The sequence below is a fragment of the Phaenicophaeus curvirostris genome, chromosome 21 (assembly GCF_032191515.1).
Source record: "Phaenicophaeus curvirostris isolate KB17595 chromosome 21, BPBGC_Pcur_1.0, whole genome shotgun sequence".
Classification (NCBI taxonomy): domain Eukaryota; kingdom Metazoa; phylum Chordata; class Aves; order Cuculiformes; family Cuculidae; genus Phaenicophaeus; species Phaenicophaeus curvirostris.
In genome coordinates this window covers 2,488,622-2,512,856 of record NC_091412.1, presented here as the reverse complement: position 1 = coordinate 2,512,856, position 24,235 = coordinate 2,488,622, and the positions used below count along the sequence as shown (strand labels likewise).

The following is a 24,235-nucleotide window of genomic DNA, read 5'->3' as shown; positions in this document are numbered from 1 at the left end:
GCTCTTTATTTTACGTGGCAGGACTTCACTACACAAGAGCGAGGTAAAATGAACATTCTTAAATTTAAATTTTTAATGATTTATGGCTAATTGGAAATCACTCGTTTTGTTAAGGCAGGTGAAAAGCAATCAAAGCCATGGCAGTGAATGTACAACTGTGGTGCCACCATCCAATTTTGATGTAACGGGGTAATGAGAGGTTAATTGCTGTCTATGGGGATTTTTGGGGGAACAAAATACAAATACAGCCTTTTTCTCAAGGAGACATCCCAGTGGAAGTCTGACTACTAGGAAATAAGCTACAAGCCTGGAATTGTCTCTGAAGATTTAACAAACATATTAAATAGTTTAGAATAAATTGAGATGTCAAGAAAACGCCCTCACCTGCGACTGTTCTTATTTAAAAACCCTGCGGGAGGAGAGGGTGCAAAGCCCCAAGCCCAGCAGTGATGCTGCAACCTCCTCCTGAGCCCGCTTGGGTACCACAATACACAGAATAAAAGATGTTATTGGGTTTGTGGCAGCGTGGGGCAGCCCGTGGTGGGAGCATTCAGCTGGAGAAGGTGAAAAAAAACCTGTTGAGCATCGAAAAGAAAATCAATTTCCCCTACATCTCTATCTATCAGGCTGCGTTTCCCAGCCAGCTGGCAGGGTGAAGTATCTGCCTTCTGACGCGCTCCTGGTGTGATTTGTGTCAGATCAGCCTCTCGTAACGCAATTATACCGATTACGACGGAGGCACGGGAAGACAAGAGGTGGCTGGAGGAGTGGATCCATTCTCAGCTCACTCTGGCATTATAGCCACGTCATTTCAGGGAAAAACAGAGTTCTGCAGAACTTGCATTTCACCAAGGGCTCGTTTAAGATCCACAGAGGTCTTGGGGGACCTCTCCATCACCTTGGCTGGGTCACAGGGATGCAGAGCATCAGCACTCGGACCATGGACTGAGCTCCTCAGACCACTTGCCTTTTGTTAGAGCCCTCTCAGGTGTCCAACACCTTCTTGCTGTTCCCAAGAAGGGCATAGAAATGTTTTCCTCTCTGTCATATTTGTCTTCCCCACGGAGGCTGGCCAAGGAAATGCAAAGCCATCAATAAAGACAACAATGTTTTTTGCTCTTCCAACAGTTGTAATCACAGATATTTAAAACCAAGGCAGGTTTTTACCCAAGTTTCTGATGCCAGCTCTTTTCGGGGCAGCTGAGAAGCGCGAGAGAGCCACCGCAGTGATGCACAGGGAAGGATGCGGCTCTGGGAAGGGGATTTCATGCACGCTGGGCACCCCGTCCTCTCCTCTCCCGTGTCTCCCCCTGTGTTTCCACTGCCGTGCTGGTGCAGCCCTCTGGGGGCCTTGGGGATATTCACCCCTTTCCAACGACCCTTCCTCGCCACTGAACCTGCCAGCTCATTGCAACACTTATTTCTTTGAATAAAAAGCTTAAGAAAGCGGATGCTTTCTTAAATAGAGAGCGCAGATGCCTGCACTAGATTTGCTCTCAAAAAATGCCATCATTTCAAGGCAAGAGCAGCGATACTGATGGGTGATGCTGAGCTGCCTCGGTCAGGGGAACTTCAGCAAATACACCAAATAACAAAACCAAAGTGGAAAGCCCAGAAAAGTGAAGTCGGGGGCAACCTTCCCCCAGCTGATAAAATTATCACACACTATCCACGGCTTATGACTCAATGACCATCACCACACACTTCAATGCATTGCTTAGGCAAAAAGGCATCATCTCTTACCGGGTTTGGGGATGAGTCCTTGAAAAGGCCTGTAAAAAAATAAGGAAAGAAGGAGATTTAAAATCAAACACCACCGGGAAGCCAACGCATCTGGCCTGAGCATCCTCGTACGGGCTAGGGATGGTTACAGATCAGCCTGTCCCTCGCACGCTGTGTCAGAACTCATGCAGGACCAGCTGGAGTTCTGCAGGAACGAGGTCTCTGCTCAGGGCAGCATTGCCGTGTCGGTAAGAAGACAGGCAGTGTGGCCCAGTGAAAGGATCATGGAGCTGCTCTTAAAACCAGTTTTTTCCATATCACCTCAGAGTGCTACACTGATAAAGTGCTTTTCTCCTCCCACTTGTGTCCATCCCCTTTGGCTGCAAAACCCACACGACCCTGTCACAACCAACCAGCACCCAGTGCCTCACCAAGCGCTGTGGGAACCTGAGCACTGCCTTGCACCAGCAAGAAATCAAGCAACGTCTCTCCTATCTCAAGCCTCCTAGAAAAGGTGCTGGGACTTCTCTGCCTGTACATCCACATCACTGAGTAGCATTTTCTCCCCCCAGTGCATTCCCCAGCACCTCCCTGGGCAGCAGACAGGAGGAAAGATCTGGAGTCTCTTTTTCTAAGGGTCCCCTCTTTTCTGTTGAACTGTTAGCCACCGATTCAAGCGCTGTCTTGGGGATGGAGGCATTTAGAGTATTCAGAGCCCTGCCCCAGTGGGGCTGGCAGAGTTGGGGGTGACTTTAGGTCAGCTCCCTTCTCTCCCCCCTCCTATGATTCTATAAAATCATAGAATCACCAGGTTGGAAAAGACCTTTTGGATCAGCAAGTCTAACCATTCCTATCTGCCCCTAAACCACGTCCCTGAGCACCGCATCCACCTGTCTTTTAAATATCTCCAGGGATGGAGACCCAACCACCTCCCTTGGGCAGCCTCTGCCAGTGCCTGATGAATGTTTCTGTGAAAAATCTTTTTCTGATATCCAGCCTGAACCTCCCCTGGTGGAGCTTGAGGCCGTTGCCCCTTGTCCTGTACCCTGTCACTTGGGAGAAGAGCCCAGCTCCCTCCTCTCCACAACCTCCTTTCAGGTAGTTGCAGAGAGCAACGAGGTCTCCCCTCAGCCTCCTCTTCTCCAGGCTAAACACCCCCAGCTCTCTCAGCCGCTCCTTGTCCTCTTTCCACGTACCTCGTCACGGTGAACTTGATTTTATCGGCGACGGCCAATATCCTCTCCAGGTTCTGGGAGCCGAAGGTGCACGGCTTCCTGAAGGGAATCCCAGGCGGCAGCCCCTCTATAATCACCGACCCCGGGTTGCTCTTGATCCGCTTGTATGGCACTTGCACGGGGTATTTAATCCCCAAGGCCTCACCTGGGAGAGAGGAGAGTGGTAAAGGCACAGTAAGCATGTGGGATCATAAAGTCATGGAATAGCTTGGGTTGGGAGGGACCTTAAAGCAAATCCAGTTCCATCCCCTGCCATGGGCAGGGACACCTCCCACTGGATCAGGGGCTCCAAGCCCCATCCAACCTGGCCCTGAACCCTTCCAGGGATGGGGCAGCCACCACTGCTCTGGGCAACATGGGCCAGGGCCTCCCCACCCTCACAGCAAAGCATTTCTGCTTACGATCTCATCTCAATGTCCCCTCTTGCAGATTAAACCCTTCCCCTCATCCTGTCCCTGCCCGCCCTGATCAAGAGCCCCTCCCCAGCATTTCTGGAGCCCCTTTCAGCTGCTTTAATGTCTCCCCACAGCCTTCTCTTCTCCAGGCTGAACAACCCCAACTCTCTCAGCCTGGCCTCATACAGGAGGTTCTCCAGCCCTTGGATCATCTCTGTGGCCTCCTCTGGCCTCGCTCCAATAGCTCCATGTCCTCCCTGTCCTCCCTGAGGACTCCAGAACTGGACACAGGGCTCCAGGTGGGTCTCACCAGAGCAGAGCAGAGGGACAGAATCCCCTCCCTTACCTGCTGGTCACACTTCTGATGCCACTCAGGACATGGTTTGCTAGGGATGCATTTTCACCATGGCTTCAGCTCCATCCCTAACCCCATAAAGCACGGTGTGGCATGAGCTCACTGCTCAAGGCACCATGTCAAGCTTTAGATCAAGAACCAACACCTTCAGGCTGCCTCCACGTTGGAAGCAGCAGAATCCCAAGGCAGCCATGTGCGTACAGGAGAGTTGACGGGGCCGAGAAGAAGCACTGTCCCGTACGCTGGTGCCCGTGCAGTGCAGTGAGAGGGACAGAAAGCCGCTGCTCTTTGCTTTGGGCATTATTTGGAGATAATTCCATGGGTATGGTCCTTCTCTGAGGTCTGCCTGCAGGATCAAGGCTACACATTTCCTTGCTTTTGTGGGTACCTGGGAACCTGCCTAGAAAATGGGGATAACAGCATTGCCCTGCCTTGCTGCGGCATTCTCCCCATCACAAGCTCACCCGTGCTGCACGAGAGCTGCCCAGGCAGCACAAGCACGTATTCCTACATAGAACCATTCCCTCCATGGCACCACGAGCCCTCCAAGGTACCAGTCATGCTGTGTGGGATGGGGAGGCGAGAGAAAGCACCTGGCAAGGAAGAATCAGCAAGAGAGGGGAGGGATAGGAAGGAAACATTAGGAGGGTGTAAGGGGGGAATAAAACTGACTCCCACCCTGGTTTCTCACCGTATTTCTTATTGAACAGGTCTTGGACCTGTTCCCGCAGCGTGTTAGCAATGTCTATTCTGGAAAGCCTGGCATCATAATTTTCTGTAAAATAAAGAAACAATTATGGACTTCTGCTTGTAAATTAAAAGGCACTCTGTGACTTTCAAGTAATGCCATTTTCTAATTATAGGAAAGTCCTTATCTTGCAATTAGCTAATCTCTGGAGTGGGCCATTCAAAGTCCTTAAAAATAATCTAAACAGAAATATGTTTTTTTCCCCCCGCCTGTTTGCTAAGAATAAAGCCGCATGAAATCGAAGATTCAGTTGCGATAATTACCAGCGTTAAAATAAAAAGCACTCCAAAGTCTCTCTGAAAAGGCAAAGCCTTTGAAAAGCCTCCATCTCTCTCTGCAAACCCTCTCAGGCCCCCATGGTCCAAGGAGAGGGATGATTGAGTGGGGCAGGTCTTGACCTCGAGCCCCTCAGCCCCTCAGCATCGCTCCTTGCCCTGATGGAGCGGCCATGGTGGCTGCTGGAGCGCATGGGATGGGAGCCGTGTTTATACAAACATCACTCAGGTGAAAAAAGCCTCAGAAAAGGCAAACTCTGAGGCTTGCGGCGTTTAATCATGCATCTCACAAGGTCAGACGGCGAGATAAGCAAAGCCAATTAACTAGGGCACCATCCAGAGCACTTCAAACCTCTTCCTTGGACCTATGGGACTGCTTGCTCCAGCTGTGCATCTTATCTTCCAGCTGTCTGTCCCTCCCATCCTCTCAACCCATATCCTCCTCTCCATCCTCCCATCCTGGCCTTGTCCTTCTCCTCTGCCCACCCACCAAGCCTTGACACCCCTGGCTGCTCCCTTCCCACATCCCTTTGCTCCACAATGGGGCGGAGACCCTGCCTCAACCCCCCTCAGATGCCTCCAGACCCTCACCTTGAAAGCCCTGCCTCTTCACAGCGTCCTCCAGTAGCGCCTCGCTCGAGTCCCTCTCGCCGGCGGCTGAGACAGGGGACAGAAGAGGAATTAGGATTCGTGGTGCCACTGAGGGGGGACGCACAGGGGAAGGTTTCCAGCCCAAAAAACGAGGTGGGGAGGGAAGGCAAGAGACGCGCTGTAGGAAAACGCTCTCACTCCTCTCCTACCTAGTCCTTAACGGCCCGGCTGCCGGGCGTCTCGCAGCCTACCTTTGGCTGCCGGGCTGTCCGACGCCAGCTCCTTTACGCCCTCCGCCAGTAACTCCGGTCTGGAAAACAGCAAGAAGCAGAGGGCATGTGTGTGAGCTCCCCAGCCAGCGACAGCCCGCGGCTCCAGCATCCCCTGGAACGATGCTCCTACAGCCACAAACCACTAACCGCGTCTGGCTAACGCAATTGTAAAGCTCCTGCAATGCAGCAAGGGGGCCTTGGAAAGAATTTTCATGCCAACAGGCTGTTTAGTGAGCCAAAGTGGGGCTCCCCAGGCTGAGCTTAAGCTGGAGGTAGCTGAACAGCTAAAATCAGCAGCTACAGGCTCTTAGCAGACATGGTACTGCACATCTCAGGGATAAAATCATAGAATCACCAGGTTGGAAAAGACCCATCGGATCATCGAGTCAAACCATTCCTATCAAATACTAAACCATGTCCCTCAGCAACTTGTCCACCCATCCCTTAAACCCCTCCAGGGAAGGTGACTCAACCCCCTCTCTGGGCAGCCTCTGCCAGTGCCCAATGACCCTTGCTGTGAAAAATTTTTTCCTGATGTCCAGCCTAAACCTCCCCTGGTGGAGCTTGAGGCCATTCCCTCTCGTCCTGTCCCCTGTCACCTGGGAGAAGAGCCCGGCTCCCTCCTCTCCACAACCTCCTTTCAGGGAGTTGGAGAGAGCAATGAGGTCTCCCCTCAGCCTCCTCTTCTCCAGGCTAAACACCCCCAGCTCTCTCAGCTGCTCCTCATAATCCTTGTTCTCCAGCCCCTTCCTCAGTTTCATCGCTCTTCTCTGGACTTGCTCCAGATAGGAGGTGTGCATGGCTCTTTTCAACATGATTGGCCCCTAAAAGTTTTCACTTTGGCACATAATGCTAAAACCTTGCCGTGAGGTGATAGCAGGGCTCATTATGAGCTTTGCTGAAGCTGCATCACAGAGAAATGGTCTGGGATGGGGACAGAAATCCCAAAGTGTAGTTGGGCTGGTCTGGGAGCTGCTGGTCTGATGCCATAAAATCTCTGTGTTCCCAATCTCTGTTTTCTGCTTCAGTCACCTGCCACATTGGTTCCATCAGCTCCTGCCTCTGCAAGGGAGGCTGCGTCAACATCTGGATGAGAAAACACCCAAGACACCTAAAGCCACTTCAAAATCCATCTCTGCTGCATCCATCCCCTCTCTCAGGGCGATGCTGTTGCTGTTGTGGCTTCTCACAGCCCCCTCAGCTCCTGTGAAGCCCCCTGCTCCCTAGAACAAAGGCTGCATCTTCCCTGATGCCTGCAAGCATCCCAGGTGCACATCTGGACCTCACCTGGAGCCACATCCCATCGGAAGCCTCCCCAGGGCTCCCTGCTGCTTTCCTTGCTCCGTGTCTGGGCACCCTAAAGGTTAGTGACTCTGGCTTCTTCACCCACCCTCGGGTGGTCCCTGCTGCTGTGGCCAAACCTGTGCAAATGCTGGTTAAAACCCCCAAAGACATCAAGGCAGAGATGGCATCATCACGGCTGCCTCTCAGGGCTGGCTCCAACAAGGCACCAACCCTTGGTTTGCTTCTAATCAAGCAAATTGATTGAAGGTGACCAAGTGACGGATGTTCCCCAGGACACTGGACAGCATCAGGAACTCTGAGCAGGAACGTCCTCCCCAGGGGATGACCCCTCCACCTGCCTTACCTTTTAATGATAAACTGGATGTTGTTGCTCGCTTGCAGGATCTTCTTCAGCTTTGCAATCCCGAAGCAGTTGGGACGTCGCAGTAGGATGCCCTCTGGCAAGCCCACAACAAACAGGTCCTCGGGGTACATCAGGAACTTGGAGTAGGGAACTTTGACCGGCTCTGAGATTCCTATCGCTTTCGCTGCGTGGGGACCAAATCTCATTAGTTTGCTGGGCCTCCGTATTGGCTCAAAGCAGCACCGAGACGATACTTCAGTGAGGGGCTGGAGAGGTTTATGGAGAGTTTGTTGTCACTCTGTGCCTTGTGGAGATGTCCCTGCTGGGGATAACCCTGATATGGCAGACACAAGCCAAGGGATAGAGCCAGGCAGCTGCCAGGAACTGTTTTTTGTATTTGCTGTGTTAACACAGCCTGCCTTGTGGTGACACACATCAAAAGTGCTTCCTATAAAGGTTGCAAGGGTCTCTCGATGAGGCAATGGGACCCCATGTTCAGACCTCTTTGGATGTCCCTCTGCTAGATGAGGGGATGGGGAATGTGCCTGGGGGCGCCCTGCCAGCCCGGCACGGTGAGGGCTCCCCTTGCTTTGCTAAATATTGCCAAAAATGTAGCTGAACACCTCTGTTCAGAGGTGAGAAACCAGGACCGAATCCCACACGTGTGGGCAAGGGCTCCCTCCAACCCTGCCCAAGAGTAACCCAGCCCTTCACCTCTCCCCAAGTCTCGAAGGGCTTTCCCAGTCCAGGGGCTGTAGCTCAGCTCAGCCCCTGCTTTGGGGGTTTGCTGAGCAGAAAAGCATCTCCTAGTCCTGCCAGTGGCAAAACCTTTCTGCCAGTTCTCAAAATACACATGACCTCACTTGTGTTTCTTCTGGGTTAAATAACCTTCTAAAAAGGGGCGCACAGATCATGCCAAGTGCCAGCGTCTGGCGCCGGGGTCCCACCAGCCTTCCTGAGCCACGTCATGTCCACCTCAGGTGGAAAACCCTCTCTGATATTTCAAACGAGAGATGGAGGGAACCACCTTGGCCCTTCCATCCACTGGAGGAAGGCCAAAAGTTTCGGCAGCGATTGCTGGGCTGCAGCCAGTGAAAAGGTATCGAGGAAACCAAGGGGAAGAGCTGCAATAACAAGGTCCAGGGAGATTTCAAGCACATTTGTACACCCAGCAGACAGCAAACGAACAAATTATATTGCGCCTTTACTCAGCTGCTGGTTTGGCTCCAGTAGATGACATTTCTGAGCAATTAGGAGCTCCCCACGGCAGAGGCCGGCACTCAGCATGATGAACATGTGTTAATGACCATCTTACCATATCTCGTGTTGAACAAAATTTCAACTTGTTTCCTCAAATGACTTAAAATGTCCCCTATACCATCTGCAAAAATAAAAAAAGAAAAGAGAGAAATGCTCTGAGAGAGAAGCTGCCTCTGGGGCAAGCAACGCACAGCACAGGTGAGCAGCCCCTGAATTCTAGCAGAGCTGGCCACACATTCTTCATGTCTCCCAAATCAAGGCCAGCCCTCTGACAGCTGCCTCTGAGCTCGTCTGCGAACGAGGAAGGGCAGTGATGCACCTGCCTCTGTGCTCTGCTAGCAGCAAGGAGGAAAAGTTAGTAGAAAAGGTAAATCTAGGCAAGAGACAGCGGGGCAGAGCCTGGTGACATGGTGGTACCCGTCTGTGCTGAGCTTTTTGGAAGCTGAATGCTTCACTGATAATGTAGGAAGCCCAGGAAACCCAACCCAAACTACGGCCGTGTTCATCTAGCCTTCCAAAAACTCGCAATGATGGGCGATGCTTGGTGCTCATCGTACACACACCTGATCCCTCCAGCTGCTTTTCTTCGTGTCGCGACTCTTCGCTGGGCCCCTTCTCCGTCCCTGCTGAGGAAGAGGAAGATTAGTGGGGGCTCGCACCAGCAAAAACCAGACCAGACATGAACAGGAGATGTCCAGACCCCCTGCAGTCACCCAGCTGCATCCTCCCCTCACTAAGCTCTGAGCACACATCCCAGCACAGGCTCAGGCTGGTAGCATCATGCCAGGAGCTGCATAAGCAGAATAAACCCATCTTCCACATCCAAGCCCATCGGCACAGGCTTCCTGGGAGAAGTGAGACTCAGCATGAGTGAGGCAGTTGCAATGCCAGCACAAATTTCCCAGGAAAATCCCAGTCATGAGCCAGGCAGAGGAGCCAGGGTTTGCAGCCTGCAGGAGCTGGGAAGAAGCGGCAGTACTGGAAAAGCCACCAGTTTGTCTATCAGAGTGCCCAGATGGCCTGATTGAGGCCACAACTCTGGAAGCGGGTCCCAACTCCATCACCTCACTCATTTCTGACACACACACACCCATGTCCCCGCGCAGTCTCCTAGATGCTTCATTTGTGGTACCTGCTACCGTTTCTAGGATGTAGCTCGGCTCCTCCGGGGCCATGTGCGTGGGCACTGGGTCGTGTATCTCATCTGAACCAGGCGATCGGTCTGTGGACAAAACCCCATGGGCAGCTTTTGTTTTGATGCCAGGGGAGCATCATCCCCAAACAGGGTTCAAAGGGTGCTGGCTCTTCCCAGGAGCCCTGCACACCACTGCCCTGCACCAGGAACCACTCCAGAGGATGCATCTGCCCTCCTCCTCCCCAGAATCACCCAGAGCTTGGCTCTGTAACCCACCCAACCTTTCAGCCTGAGGGAAAGGAGCAAAAGTTTCTTCCTAACCTCTGCAGAAAGTGAAGAGCAAAAATAGTTCAAAACAACTTACTTGGTTTAACTTCATCTAGACACTCAATGTTGGCTTAAAACGTTAATGCTGCTTGACTTAGCTACTCCACTGTGGAAAACCACTGCACTAATGCTGCCTTCCTTTCCAAAATCACATCTCCTTGGGCTTCCCTTACGTAATCCATATGCCCTCTTCATTTAAAGCCGTCTCCCCTAATGCTGGGCTCTCCAACACCCTCAAAGCGCTAGCCACATTTAGCTTTAAATAAACCTTCAGCTAGCTTAAACACTTCAGTCGGGTCATCTTAATCATCACCTCACAGGATAAATAATCCAAATTTCATCAATTTCTCCCTGTAGGTGAACACCTCTTTCCTACTAATCCTCCTCCCTGCCCGCAGCTGTTCTCCCTCTGATTGAACTCTATCTTCAAATAAGCCAAGAAAAGGTGGACTCTGGACTTGAAGTGTGATCTACCCAGCACTGGAGAAGTGATAACACCTCCTTCTCCTCCTTACACACACCAGCTCACTATTTATTAGCTTTCTTCTCTTCCATTAGCTGCCAAGTTGAAAATTAAGATGTTTCATCTGCCGCTATACCTTGCTCCTTCTCCTTCCTGATATTAATTGCGCATTAAACCCGTTCTATGATAATCCTGGAGGGGCTCCCTAGATATTATTCTTGTAAAGGGAATGGTGGGTGCAACAAAGATCGCCCCGGCCTCCCTACTGTCCCCAGCATCCCTCACCCTCACATCTTGAGTCCTGTTGCTGCCCTCATTCTGACGAGATCATTAATCAATGTTTGTAAAGGACACTGAAAATGCAAAGTGCTAACTATCCACTCATCAGACCCTGAGGATTGTCCTACCATTTGCTGGCCAGGTCACATAAGTGGAAAAGGACTCCCCCAGCTGCCCCTCAAACACCCAACTGCTCTTCTCCATCAGCATTGACCCTTCCAGGCAGAAACATCAGTCACCAATTCCAACACTTTTTCAGTACATGCTTAACAATAACCCTGTTCTTAAAAACTCTCCATAACCAGGCTGTTATTTCTAAATTAAGGACCTTATCAAAAGCACCCTGCAAGCATCCTCCACGCCTGCACATGAAGGGAAGCAGGAAACCAGGTTCACTTTCACCAGGAAAAAAGCAAGATAGAAAAGCAATAAAGGAGAAAGAGAAACAACAAAGAGCCCTAAAACACCCTCCGCTGCCCCCAGGAAACCAGCTCATTCCAAATATGTTCCCTAAAGTGACTTTTCGCGAAGGAAGATCATTGCATAGGCACAGGGGCAACCTTCTGTGCCAGGAGATACCTTCCAAACACGCCAGTTCTCAAAGCAAACTGCTGAGACACGAGGCAGCAACCCTGCCTGCGCAGAGGCCACTGCACGCAGCTGATACCCCAGTGCCTACCTGGCACGGTGATCTGGATGATGTCCAGCTCATCCGGCTCGATTTTGATCTGCCTGATCCCACCCAGCTCTCCTGAGGTACCTAACAGGAAAAGGCAACAAAAGGCAAATTGCCAACAGGAACCAGCAATGCTGCATCTGCCCATTAATGTGAGCAGGGAAACTGTAGCCGGCCACAACTTCAGTGCCAACAGAGCATCCTGCAGCAACGAGACCTTGGCCAAGGGGCCCAGCAGCGCCAAGCCCATGGAGGTACCCAAAGGTGTCTGTGGGCATTGCCTCTGCCAACAGCTCAGCTGGCAGGAGCCACCAGTGCCCTTGAACCAGCCACCAGCTCTTGTTATGTGCTTGTTTCCTGACTTTCCTCACTTAAAAAAAACTGACTTGCCAACAGGTGCTGGTGGGGATGCAGGAGGAGCCGTCTCCAATGAGGATTCCTGGAATTTTTAATGCTCCCAAACTCATGTTTGGAACAACCTCCTCTACAGATCGTGCCCTAGGAGGGCTTACTGCAGGCACATCACCCCAGGGCATGATCTATGCTGGACCAGATGGCCCCCAGAGGCTACCCTGGAGGATGCTGGCCCCTGTACTCAGCCTAGCGGTCCCTTATCTCCAGAAAAACTCCCTCGTTTGGGGTGGAATTCAGCAAGGGGCTGACTCACAACTTGGACAGGCAGGACAGTGAGGCTCAGCGTGGCATTTCAATGTGTCCAAGCCCCTGTAAACTTGGGGAAAAGTATTTCCTTCTCATTCGCAGTGCTCAGAGCACTGACACTGCTGCTTTCTCAGTGATCCAAGAGTGGCAGCTTTCAGGGAGAAGGGAACTCAAGCATCGCTTTTTAAGCACATGCTTAAATCTTGTTATTTCAATTTATACACTTTTGGGACCCGGCTGGAGTCACAGAGTAAGACCCTCCATGTATCAAACAGGGATAAAATCCTGAGACAACTGCCCTGTGGGGCAACGGCATAACTGGTACCACACATCCAAGTTGCTGTACAGGCAACTTTCTTCAGTGTCCCCCACAATGTCCTATTTTGCAAGAGAAAAATGAATTATTCCTCACCTGGTTCACAGCTTTCAGAACCACTACACTTCTCAGACCTGGAAGGGAAAGGCAGACAAGAGAGGTGGTCATGGAGCAGCCAAAGGGAGTGCTTAAAACCCAGTGGTGTGTGTAGAACTGACCCTAGCAGGAGGGAGAAACTGTAGCCCCCTGCAATGCCCGGCAAGGGCTGCGAGGGATCTCTGTGAACACTGCACCCACAGTCCCAGAAGCAGCACAGCACCCATGGCTGCAAGGGAAAGCCACAATCTGTGATTAATCTCTGCAAATAAACCCTGCTACCAAACCTTCCCCTGTCTCTTGCGCCACTGCTGACCACAGTCATAGAACGATGGGTTGGAAAGCACCTCAAAGCCCATCTAGTTCCACCTCCCTACCATGGGCAGGGACACCTCCCACTGGATCAGGGGCTCCAAGCCCCATCCAACCTGGCCTTGAACCCCTCCAGGGATGGGGCAGCCACCACTGCTCTGGGCAACCTGGGCCAGGGCCTCCCCACCCTCACAGCAAAACATTTCTCCCTAAGAGCTCATCTCAATCTCCCTTCTTTCAGCTTAAAATTGTTCCCCCTCATCCTATCCCTGCACACTGTGATCAAGAGCCCCTCTCCAGCTTTCCTGGAGCCCCTTTCAGTCCTGGAAGCTTCTCTAAGCAGTCCTGCCTCTGAACGCTGATGAATGAAACTGCAGAGAGCTCCTGAAAGCAAGAGGGCTTTTAAGCTCAAAACCTGGCCAACTCCATCCCTTTGCAGCAAAGAGCCAAGCATAAAGCAATGTGGTTATTCATGAAGCTAAAGCAAATAGGGAGAAAGGAAAAAAGTCAATTGATTTGGTAAATATTTATTCTGCCCAAAGCTTTCCTCTCCTGAAAACTGGGCTCTATCCCAAACGTGTGTCTACAGTTAACTTTGCAGGCTCAGGAATTTACACAAGGTGTTCGGCATCCAAACGAGATTACTTTGCATTCTCAGGATGCGCTTGCTTTATGTCTCTTTCTTTAATAAGAACAACCACAGCACTGGAAAACGCACTCCTCCACAACATCGGTCCTTCACAGGGAAGGAAAACCCTTCTGAGCCAGTGCCATATCCCTGCTGGCTCAGGGCGGGGAAGCTCAAAAGCACTTCTCCCTCACTTAAATCCACTCTGCAGCATCAGCAGAACACGCTACAGGCAATGCGAAGGAAGCCAGGTGTGCTCTTGAAATGTTCTTCCTAAATGTGGAACGGGTGTAAGGGATCTCTGGTCTAGAAAGTACTGTATATGTTACCTAGGAGACTTGGGAGGGTTTTAAACCCTCCCACTTCAGGTCAAAGTCAACCTTTCCCTAGGGAAAGTAGAGGTGAGGGCTCCCCCGGGGTGTGTGTTAGTCCTTGCAGTGGGTGGCTTCAAGTATCTGGCACTGCCCCTTCCCTGGGACCGGACTCTGACCTGGGTGGATCACTGCTATGGGAATGCTCTGCTCCTGCCAAGGAACAGAGCTTCCTCATTTGCAGGAAGAACAAAGCAGGATTTGAATAGCCACATGATTTTCCTGTAGATAGGAGTTATCAATGCAATGGGAGATTTGGGGAGATGTAGAATCATAGAAACGCTAGGTTGGAAAAGACCTTTGAGATCGTACCTGTCCACTACTAAACCAAATACCTAAGCACTTCATCTACTCATCTTTTAAACATCTCCAGGGATGGGACTCAACTACCTTCCCAGGCAGCCTCTGCCGATGCCTGAGAACCTTGTCTGTGAAGAAATTTTTCCTAATGTCCACTCAGAACCTCCCCTGGCACAATTTGAGGCCATTCCCTCTTGCCCTAAGTTTACTCCGATGGTGGGCAGGGCAAGTTCCCTTTGGAATCAGAGGTGCACAGGAACCCAATTCAATCTGCACACACATTGCATAAATCAGGAACAATGCATACATAGATAAACGGCTGGGATACCTTTGAAAGGGACCCCAAGATGATCTTCAGGTTGAGCTGGACTTACACCAGTGGAAGGTAGTCAGCCCAGCCCAGTATGGTCCACATCTCACAGCAGCACCATAGGTAGGGTGATCCAAATCTGGCTGGGTACAAATCACTCCCAAACCCCCTAGTTTTCCCCCACAGGGTCTTCTAAAGTGGTTTTACTGCTCTGTGCAACCCCTATCTGGCCCACAGCTGGGATGCAGCAGGTGAGATGGGGACAATGCAGCATCAGTGAGGGCTGTACACGGTCTGCAAGTGTTCCAGCCACTCTCTGCAGCAGTGAAGTTCATCTCCCACCCTGCCTCCACACTCCTGCAGACAGGCAGCAGCAGGTTATCTACCTATCGCTGTGTAGAAACCAGCTTGGCATCCCTAATAAACCCTCCTTCCACCTTCTTGTTTCCAGGCACACCAATTTAACTGCACAGTGGGATCTTCTGTTGCAAAAATTAGAAGTGTCCTAATTGCAAATGTTAACAAATGAACGGGAAAACGAGAAGCCGCAGGCCAGGTTTCAGCCCCACAGCATGTTTAGAGGCCAGTGGTATCTGAAGCATCCAGTGCATAGTGGATGCTCTGCTGCTCCCAAAGTCTAAATGCCTCCAGGTACGGAACAATTCAGCAAGGTGCAGAGAGCAAAAAACAGCTAAAGTATGGTTTTGTGGCTCAGCCCTAGCTGAGGATGCTGGAGATTTGAGTGTAATTCCCAGCACAGCCAAGCTCCCATCACAGATGTCTCTGGCTGAGCCTCTCCTACAGAATCCCTTCGTTATCAGGAAGAGAACCAGGCATTCGTAGGATGTGAATTCTCCAACCTGTTTGAAATGGTTGGACAGGGCTGACTCGCCCCACACACTGCGAGATGCCAGAGCGACAGTGCCTCAGGCAGCTCTGCTCTGGTGCGGATGCCTCAATGCAGCTGCCAGCACCCTCCCTCTGGCACAGGGGATGATCAGCCGTGCTCCCACAGCCTAGCGTCACCAGCACAGCATTTTGGGGTGCTGTCCTCAGAGGGAAGCATGTTGAGCACTGACCATTGCAACCCAGGTACGATACCAAGACAGAGAGCAAACCAACATCAGCCACAGCAATCCGGTCCAGGCAAGCCAACCCAGCCACCTTAACCCCCTTCTCGTGCCCACGGTTGACTCTTCTTCACTACAACCAGCTCAGGTGAAGCCACACATCCGAGTAGCCACCTCCTTGGGCAGAGCTCCAACACAGCACAGCTTGTGTTACACGCACAGCCCTGACATCCAACAGTGCAAGGAGGCAGGGAAATGTGAAGTGCAGGTAAAATCCTGCACTTGGGGCACAACAACCCTGGGCAGCTACAGACTAGGAGAAGTCTGCCTGGAAAGCTGCCTGGAAGAGAAGGACCTGGGGAGGGTTGGTTGACAGCGACTGGACATGAGCCAGCAGTGGCCCAGGTGGCCAAGAAGGCCAATGGCATCTTGGCTTGGATCAGAAACGGCGTGACCAGCAGGGCCAGGGAGGTTCTTCTCCCTCTGTACTCGGCACTGGTGAGACCGCTCCTCAAATCCTGAGTTCAGTTCTGGGCCCCTCACCACAAGAAGGATGTTGAGGCTCTGGAGCGAGTCCAGAGAAGAGCAACAAAGCTGAGGAAGGGTCTGGAGAACACGCCTTATTTGATAGGAATGGTTGGACTCAATGATCTGGTGGGTCTCTTCCAACCTGGTGATTCTATGACTCTATGATCACCACGGCATGGGGCATGAGTGACACCCATGGGGTGCTCCCAGCACTCCATGCCTGGTAGAAGAAAGGACAAGAATTTGGATGGTTCTGTTTCGCAAAATGAAGCCTGGGACGGGACACGGCTGACGTCCCACAGCAGTAGGACAGCAAAGTTGTGCATGGGCCACCCAGTCCTCTGGGATAAAACCACCCCCACGCCTCCTTTGAAGCTGGAGATACCCAGAGGACTGGGTGATGAATGCCAGCCCTGTGGGTTGGGCAGCTTGAGAGGTGTCTGCCCTCTGAAACTGCAGGATTTCAGTGCTCGGTGGAACACCGAGCTTACTCGCTGCTCACTCTAATGCTGCCAACACAGCAGGATCACCCACGCAGCGTGATCATGGTTTTAGGGGCACACAGTAGCCATATCCAAGGGGAGAAACCTGAAAGAGCACTGAGGAGAGTAAGGAGACTCCAACCTGTTGTGGGTTCACATCGACAAAGAGCCAAGAAAGGAGAAGAATCCAATGGATGCTATAGAGGAGACAAGGACAAGTTACCTCATCTCCCCATCCCAGCCTGCAGAGGCTACCAACCCCATAGCACAGTCCACAGCCCCAGCTGGTGGAGGCTTCAGTGCTGGAAGGCAAGGCTTTGTGCTGGAGATGCTGAGGAGCAGTTGTCAAGCCATCTGTGACATGACAGCCAGCTGTGTGAGGAAGGCTGGAAAAGGCTCCCTTCCCTGCAGCTCAGCCTCGTTCATGAGCGCCGCTATGAACTGCTGCCCTGTTTCCCTTATTTAAAGTGTCGGCGCTAAATATTACCTTGTTTTTGAAGCAAAAAAATAATGTAAACTGGGGATACAGGGAAGAAAACACCTTCTGGATTTCCCAGGACATGTTGGTAAGCAGCACTATACACTCCATAGGCCCTGCCAACGTGTTACAGAGCAGTCTAGCTCGTGGCATGATTTTATCAGAAACAGGTGCTCTCATAAAAAGCCTCCTGCCCTGCCGAACTCTATAACCCCACCTTTACTAAAACATCTGTTAATCCGCTGTTAGTCTCCCTGTGAGTTTTATAAACAACTAAGCTTAATTAGCAGGATGCTGCATTATGGTGCTGGCTGAGGGTGACTCCTTAGGCCATGCCTTAATATCAGAGATGCTAAAACAGATAATCCCAGCCAGCCTGGGCACAGCACTGATTTCATCAGTTTTGTATCAAATCAATGATTCCAAACTTTGCTATTTTGGCTCGCAAACGGACGGGGTGCTTGGCCTCCTGCGATGCCAGCTAGCTGTATGACAGCAGTGGGCTTTTAGGAAGGCAGGAACGTGATACCCATCCACCCACCACGTTATCTACCCCTCCCCAACGCTGCAGCTCACTGAACTGTACCCATCGCACCCTCTCGTGCCCATCCTTCCCAAGCCAGCAGCACAGCGATAACCCGTGCAGATTAATGCCCCCTAAATTGCTCGTGAGGGCTGTCACACCACAGTGACCGAGGGACGACAGTGCCGCTTACCTGCTGTTGGCCTGGGAGGTCCCTGCCAGGTCCAGCATGGCCCCGCGGGGCGGCTCTGGGGAGATCTCCCCGGGTGGGCTGCAGGGCTCCAGCTTGGTTGGATCTTTGGTAAATTTGCTTCCTGGTGCCGGGTGCGCAGGGTGGGTTTTTGGAAGAAAAAGCAAAACCCGAATTAGCAACTAGAGATGCCAACAATGCAGCTTTTGCGCCTCTGCTTGTTGCCCCGCGAGCCCCAGAGCTGAGGTCAGGGTGGGAACAGGATTTCAAAAGTCACCTGATTGCAAAGGGCAGGGTGCAGATTTAATAGGGTTTAAGCATTAAAATAACAGCAAGATGCTTGCTTACACCTCTGCATAACTGTGTGCTGGGAAGCCCTTCCAGGGATGGAGCATCTCTAGAAAGGGCTGACTGGATGGACAGGGTGCCACGAGGTGGGGACTGGGGTCAGGAAACCCAGGCAGGGCCACGGACTGGTGCTGCAGGAGCAAACCCCAAAGCGTGGCAAGCTCTGCCCCAAGGGAGAGGACTGGGCTGGACAGGAGCTCAGCAAAGCCCAGAGCAGCAGTGACACACGCAGCCCTGTCCCACAGACCCAAGCCCCACAAGCAGCAGGAGACATCTCTGCTGCTGTGATGCAGAGAGGGACAAAAGCGTCTCATCACCATGAAAAACCTCCTCTCTCCTTTCCCTGTTCCTCAGCAACCTGAAAGGGGCTGAAACGACGCCTCAGCAATGACCTTGGAGATGAAAAGAGCGATCTGAAGGCAGGCTAGGAAATGAAAATCGGGCAGAGAAGATGAGTGAAGAGCTGAAGGATTAGTGCTGGGGGAAGGAGGGAATGAAACAACACCGTGAGGCTGCAGAAACCATGCAGTTATCTTGCTAAATAGCTGTTGCCAAAGGCCCTTCACTGGTCTGAACTCAAAGTGCCATCGTGACATCCTTCTAAAACACATCCTACCTGTGGGAACATGGAGCCTTTTTCCTTTCAGCTCCAGCCTGCAAGAAAAAGCAGGGCTCTGGCAATGGGACTGGCAGCAATGGAGACTTAAAGACTCTATTTATTTACTGACAGGCCAAAAGGCTCCTTTTAATTTGTGCTTTCTATGGACCAAATCTTGTTCCTGCAGCAGCAAAGCCCGTCTGAAGCTGCTACCCAGGGGAGTAGCAAAAATAGGTTTCCTAGCAGTGGTGGGTATTTTAATTAAAGGATGAGCAAAACTGTATGGGGAAGCTTTGGGATACTTTGCAGGCGGCAACTTAAAATGCAGCTCCACTCAGAAAATAGTGTCTTTGCAAGAAAGGCACCTCCTGACTCAGCAGATGCTTGGGTTTTTTGGTTTTTTTTGCATGGTCAGATGTGCTGACACAAATCAGAAAATGCCAGGTTTACTGTGTTTTGCTTCTGGTATCTCTGCAGGGACCAGGCTGGGGAAGGGGAGCTGTTATCCACCCCAGACCTGCAGGGGCTTCCTCACCCTCTGATTTCCACTTGCTACCACCCTGCCACGTGATCCCTGAACTCATAGCATGGTGACTTCGATCAGCAGCTCTTGAGCTCATGCACAAGCATACGTGATGCCTCTCCCTTGATAACACGCAACCACAATGGATTTGCAAGGAAAATCCAAACATCTCAAGACACAGTTCAGTGCTTCATCCCTTGGGGGTGCTTTAGGGTTTAAAATATCCTTTTCTTGAGGAAAAAAAAGGTCATTAAGGGGGCTGGAGACAAAGAAAGCCCCCACCACTGGGCTGGGATCCCCTCCAGGCTCTGCTGGAGGTCCCCTTTGGGTAGCTCTGGTGTCATCATCCACAAGGAGCACCCTTGGGGCTGGGGCTGTCGCAGGGCCACAGGGATTAATTTGGCCAGCGGAGATGATAGAATAGAATCACAGAATGGTTTAGGCTGGAAAGGACCTTAAAGATCACCCAGTTCCACCTCCCTGCCATAGGCACGGACACCTCCTACTGGATCCAGTTGCTCAAAGCTCCATCCAGCCTGGCCTTAAAAACCTCCAGGGATGGGGCAGCCACGATGTCCCTGGACAACCTGGGCCAGGGCCTCACCACCCTCCTTGTGAAGAATTTCTTCGTAATGTCTAATCTAAATCTTCCCCCCTGCAATTTAAAGCCATTCCCCCTTGTCCTATCACTCCATGCCCTTGTATAAAGCCCTTCACAGCTTTCTTGTAGGGCCCCTTCAGGTACTGGGTGTCAGAGGAGAAGGTGGTGTTGGGAGAGCTGCCAGCATGTGGGTTTGGCAGCTTGGGGAAAAAAAACAACCCAACAACAACAATCCCAAAACACGTCGCTACTTGTGAGCCAAGTCCAGGCAATCAGGCTCGGCAGTGATAAACGGGGTGCAGTGCTATAGTTCAGGCTTATAGTTCACCATTAGGATGGTGAGACGGGGGCAGCTGCTGGAACAAAGGTCAGGTTGGACAGCACCAGCCTCTGTCTTATTTGCTGAGACACAATTACAGTCATAGAATCATTAGAATTGGAAAAGACCTCTCAGCTCATCCAGTCCAACCGTCAGCCCAACCCCACTGTGCCTGCTAAACTGTAGAATCATAGAATCATAGAATAGTTTGGGTTGGAAGGGACCTTAAAGCCCATCCAGTTCCAACCCCCCTGCCATGGGCAGGGACACCTCCCACTGGATCAGGCTGCCCAAGGCCCCGTTGAACCTGAAGTCCCACAGCTACTATTTTTTTTAACCCCTGCAAGGATGGAGACTCCCCCCCTGCCCTGGGCAGCCTCTGCCAGTGCTTCACCACTTTTTCAGTAAAGAAATTAATCCTAATACCCAGTCTAAACCTCCCCTGGCACAACTCGAGGCCATTTCCTCCATCTTCTCCTGCTTAAACCAAAAAGAGTAAAATCCCACGGCAAAATAAGCCAAAGAAATCCCCTCCCCAGAGTTCTATGACTGAAAAAAAAATGGATTTTTGTTGTTTTCATTTAAAAACAGACAGTGCTTGGATGATGCAAGCAGTTCCCAGCCAAAAAAAAAAAAGAGAATAATTCACCAGTGAGGAACCCAGCAGTGATTATTCTTCCTCCTGAAAGCAGAGAAAGATACTGTGTGCTGCCTGTGGCTGCAGCCCAGCCTCACACACCTGGGATTACTCACTGAAACCTTCAAAACTCTATTTAAGGGGGGCAGAGTCCTTGCACCGATCCCAGGAAAGGCAATCACAGCACGTCTGGGCGTAGGGCACAGACAAGGCTTCTCCTCACTGAACACAATTGTTCATGTTCTGCACTTCTCCTGCTTATGGGTGACATAATTTCAACTCTGCTTCTCTGGAAAATCTTTCAGTTTTGTGGGTAATAAATCATAGGACGGGGAGAACATACCTGTAAAAATTCTCTCGTCAAACATCCTAGGAGGAAAGAAAAGGGATTAGAAATAAGTGCTTCTAATGATTGAATTTTAGGTTTTATTAATGAACAGCATTAAACCAAGTCAAAATAGCAATTTTATTCATTCCCTAAAAAAAAATGAGTTATTTTTTCAGCTAAAATAAAACAAAAGAAAAAAGCCTTTCAGCCTGTTGCGCAACCAAGCCATCTTACAGCATATGCTCTTTAACTAAAGCACCTTTAAATCTGCTTATAAGTTATTCCCTTCATTTAATTAACTGATTAAATGAGGCTGCTACTGGCTGGCTTAACCAAAAGAGACAATGGAACTGTAGTAACTGTTGCTGGACCTTCGCTTCATGATGTAGAGCATCGACCAGATGTCACCTCCTCCTGAATATCATGGTTTGGCGTGGCCCACAACTTTGCTCATGGGACCAAGAGGGCACATCACAGAATTATAGACTCACAGAATTATAAAATGGTTTCAGTTGGAAGGGACCAAAAAGATCACCAGTCCCACCCCAGCCATGGGCAGGGACACCTCCCACTGGATCAGGGGCTCCAAGCCCCATCCAACCTGGCCTTGAACCCCTCCAGGGATGGGGCAGCCACCACTGCTCTGGGCAACCTGGGCCAGGGCCTCCCCACCCTCACAGCAAAACATTCCTCCCCAAGATCTCATGTCAATCTTCCCTCTTGCAGTTCAAAACCATTCTCCCTCATCCTATTCCCGCACTCCATGATCAAGAGCCCTATCTCAGCTTTCCTGGAGCCCCCTTTACAACCTGGAGCCTGATCCAGCCTCACGTAGTGTGGGACAAAGCAACTCCTCCACCAGCTGACATCTGGAAACCTAATTCCTTTTAGGATGCCAGAGTGCTGTTGATGTCGGTGATTTTAGCCCCCTTGGGAGCCTTAGCTGGTGTTTTTCTCTGCTGTAGTTTCACTCTTCTAGCAGGGGAACAACACAAATTCTGCATGGGCAGGGAGCGAATAAATAAATATATAATAAAGCAGATTTTCCTGACAGAGAAGCAAAGAGGGGTTGCACGGTGCAGGGATAACCAGGAAAGCACTCACTCCTCCGCCAGCATAAACACCAAGACACAACTCCCTGCCTGAAGGCACCGCATCCTCATCATCGTAACTGCAGGACATCCAGAAGTGATCATCGCAAAACAAGGTGGAGGGGAATCCCCGTGCAGTGTGAATATGGATGTTCCTCTTCCCACCCAGAGGCACCTCTCCCACCCACCAAATCACAGAATCCTTAAGGTTGGAAAAGACCTCCAAGATCACAAAGTCCAACCGTCAGCCCAACACCACCGTGCCTGCTAAACGAGCAGAGGGTCCCGATATCATCCAAATCACTTAATTAGGCACTGGCGCTGTCTGCATGGAATTAAAACAGGGTGGTACGAGTTCAGGGGCGACCATGGTGTGGCCAGCCCTGCCACACCCTCACAAAAAATAGGAAGAGAGATGGAAAGCAGAGGTTTGGGAGTACCGGAAGTAAAATCCTTTACTTCTGTCCATACAACAGGTGTTTATCTCTTTTCCATGAAAAATGGGTTCAATGAGTCTTGTGTGTCAAAATAAACCCTCTAAGCACAGAGGAAAGAGAGCTTAAACCCCTCAAGCCCACGCAGTCCCCCTTGCCACCCACCTTTTGATGACAAAGTGGATGTTGTGCCTCTCCTCCAGTATCCGTTTGAGTTTGGGGACGCCATAGGTGCAAGGTCTTTTGAAGGGTATTTTGTCTGGGATGCCAATAATTTCCACCGCCTCAGGGTCACAGGCGATTTTCCGGTACGGGACGGGGACCATGTGGTCTAACCCCAAGGCTTCAGCTGAAAGGGGAACACATGGTTTTCACTTAAACACATGCTTTTCCTTTCATGGATGATAAAATGAAAGTGTAACGGCTTGAACTCAAGCACAGCAAGTGCCTCCTGCCCTCTTCTCCTTTGCTTGTCCCACCAGGTGAGCCTCAGAAACAGCTCGTCCACGGGAGATGGGACGATGGGGAATCAGTGCAGCAGCAAACACAGCTAGTGGTGTCCTCCACATCCCCAAAACGTGCCTGGAGTTGCTCAAACCAGCAGTGAGCTGCCCATATACCGACCCCAACCTTCTCGTGATGACAACAGGTTGCTGAGCTATGTAACTCATGAGTTGCATAGCATGTATATAAACTAGAAGCTCCAGAGCTCACCTATAGTTGTATATAATTCACAGGTGTCACAGCACATGTCTGTAGCCAACCTATAACTCAAGAATTATACAGCCTGATAGTAAATGCCAACAACCTTCAGCCCATCAGCTCACTCCCAAGCAATTTCCTGAACTTACAGCTGCCCAAACACCCAGAAACTACCCCAAAACCACTGCTCATGGCAAAGGGAGCACCAAAGATGCCTGTAAACTGCACAGGTGGGGAAAAGGCAGCTGCAGTAACAACAATCTCCTTTTTCCCTGCCATGTTAATTTAAACCAGCCGCATGTCTCTGCTCCCCCTTGGCCGCCAGCGGTGCCCGGGTGCTCTGACCCAGCGTGCCACGCCGTTTTACAGCCCAGTTGTAAATTCCTCGATGGTGAGTGGGGGGCTCCATATGGAAATATTGACATAACCTTCAGCAGACACCCAGAGCCTGGAAGCTGCTGGGCTAAATGTGTTAGGAAGAGAAGGGAGCTCTAGCATATGGCTTCTGCTGCTGTGTTAGGGAACAAAAATGATTGCTATATAATGATATGCAAACCACAAGCGCTGCAGATGCATAATGGGATATTAACTCCTACTCACCATATCTGCTGTTAAACAGAATTTGCACGCACTCCCTAAGGGTGTTGATATCTTCAGTTTCTTTTATAAAACTGTCCCACTTATCTATCAAAACAAAATATAAGAAATAAGGATCTTCCATATGGTTCGTACACAGCAGATGCACTTTTCTCGCGCAAAGCGCTGAGAAGCAGGAACAAGACTTTGCTGCTTTAAAAAGAATGTTTTCCCCCTTTCCTGAGCAGATTCTGCCAGGCTGGCAGATAAGGTCTGGGCTTCCCCAGCTCCAGCCCCAGCCCCAAGCAACCTCTGCAGCCGGGCATGTGCAAAGCAGATTCCTAAGAAATGACCCCATAAAACTTCTCAACCCTGAAATGAAAGAGCCTCTGGGACAGAGCAAACTCAACATGAAACGAATCTTTGAAAGGCA

At 50.9% G+C, this 24,235-nt stretch overlaps 1 protein-coding gene across 8 annotated transcripts in view; it reads right to left on the bottom strand.

The window, feature by feature from the left end:
• Nucleotides 1-24,235, bottom strand: part of GTF2IRD1 (GTF2I repeat domain containing 1) — a 73,051-nt gene that overhangs the window by 12,366 nt on the left and 36,450 nt on the right. For all 8 annotated transcript variants that reach the window (XR_011338909.1, XM_069873939.1, XM_069873944.1 and 5 more), the window contains 15 exons: nt 23,827-23,910; nt 22,690-22,873; nt 21,015-21,040; nt 17,649-17,769; nt 12,454-12,491; nt 11,385-11,465; nt 9,634-9,723; nt 9,065-9,124; nt 8,557-8,622; nt 7,242-7,425; nt 5,573-5,631; nt 5,322-5,387; nt 4,399-4,482; nt 2,919-3,102; nt 1,744-1,772 (listed from right to left, as the gene is read on the bottom strand). Coding sequence is in view for 7 of the 8 variants with exons in the window: in XM_069873939.1 (XP_069730040.1) it covers nt 1,744-1,772; nt 2,919-3,102; nt 4,399-4,482; nt 5,322-5,387; nt 5,573-5,631; nt 7,242-7,425; nt 8,557-8,622; nt 9,065-9,124; nt 9,634-9,723; nt 11,385-11,465; nt 12,454-12,491; nt 17,649-17,769; nt 21,015-21,040; nt 22,690-22,873; nt 23,827-23,910 (1,356 nt within the window). In the remaining variant the exon portion in view is untranslated. The remainder of the gene's footprint in view (nt 1-1,743; nt 1,773-2,918; nt 3,103-4,398; nt 4,483-5,321; nt 5,388-5,572; nt 5,632-7,241; nt 7,426-8,556; nt 8,623-9,064; nt 9,125-9,633; nt 9,724-11,384; nt 11,466-12,453; nt 12,492-17,648; nt 17,770-21,014; nt 21,041-22,689; nt 22,874-23,826; nt 23,911-24,235) is intronic.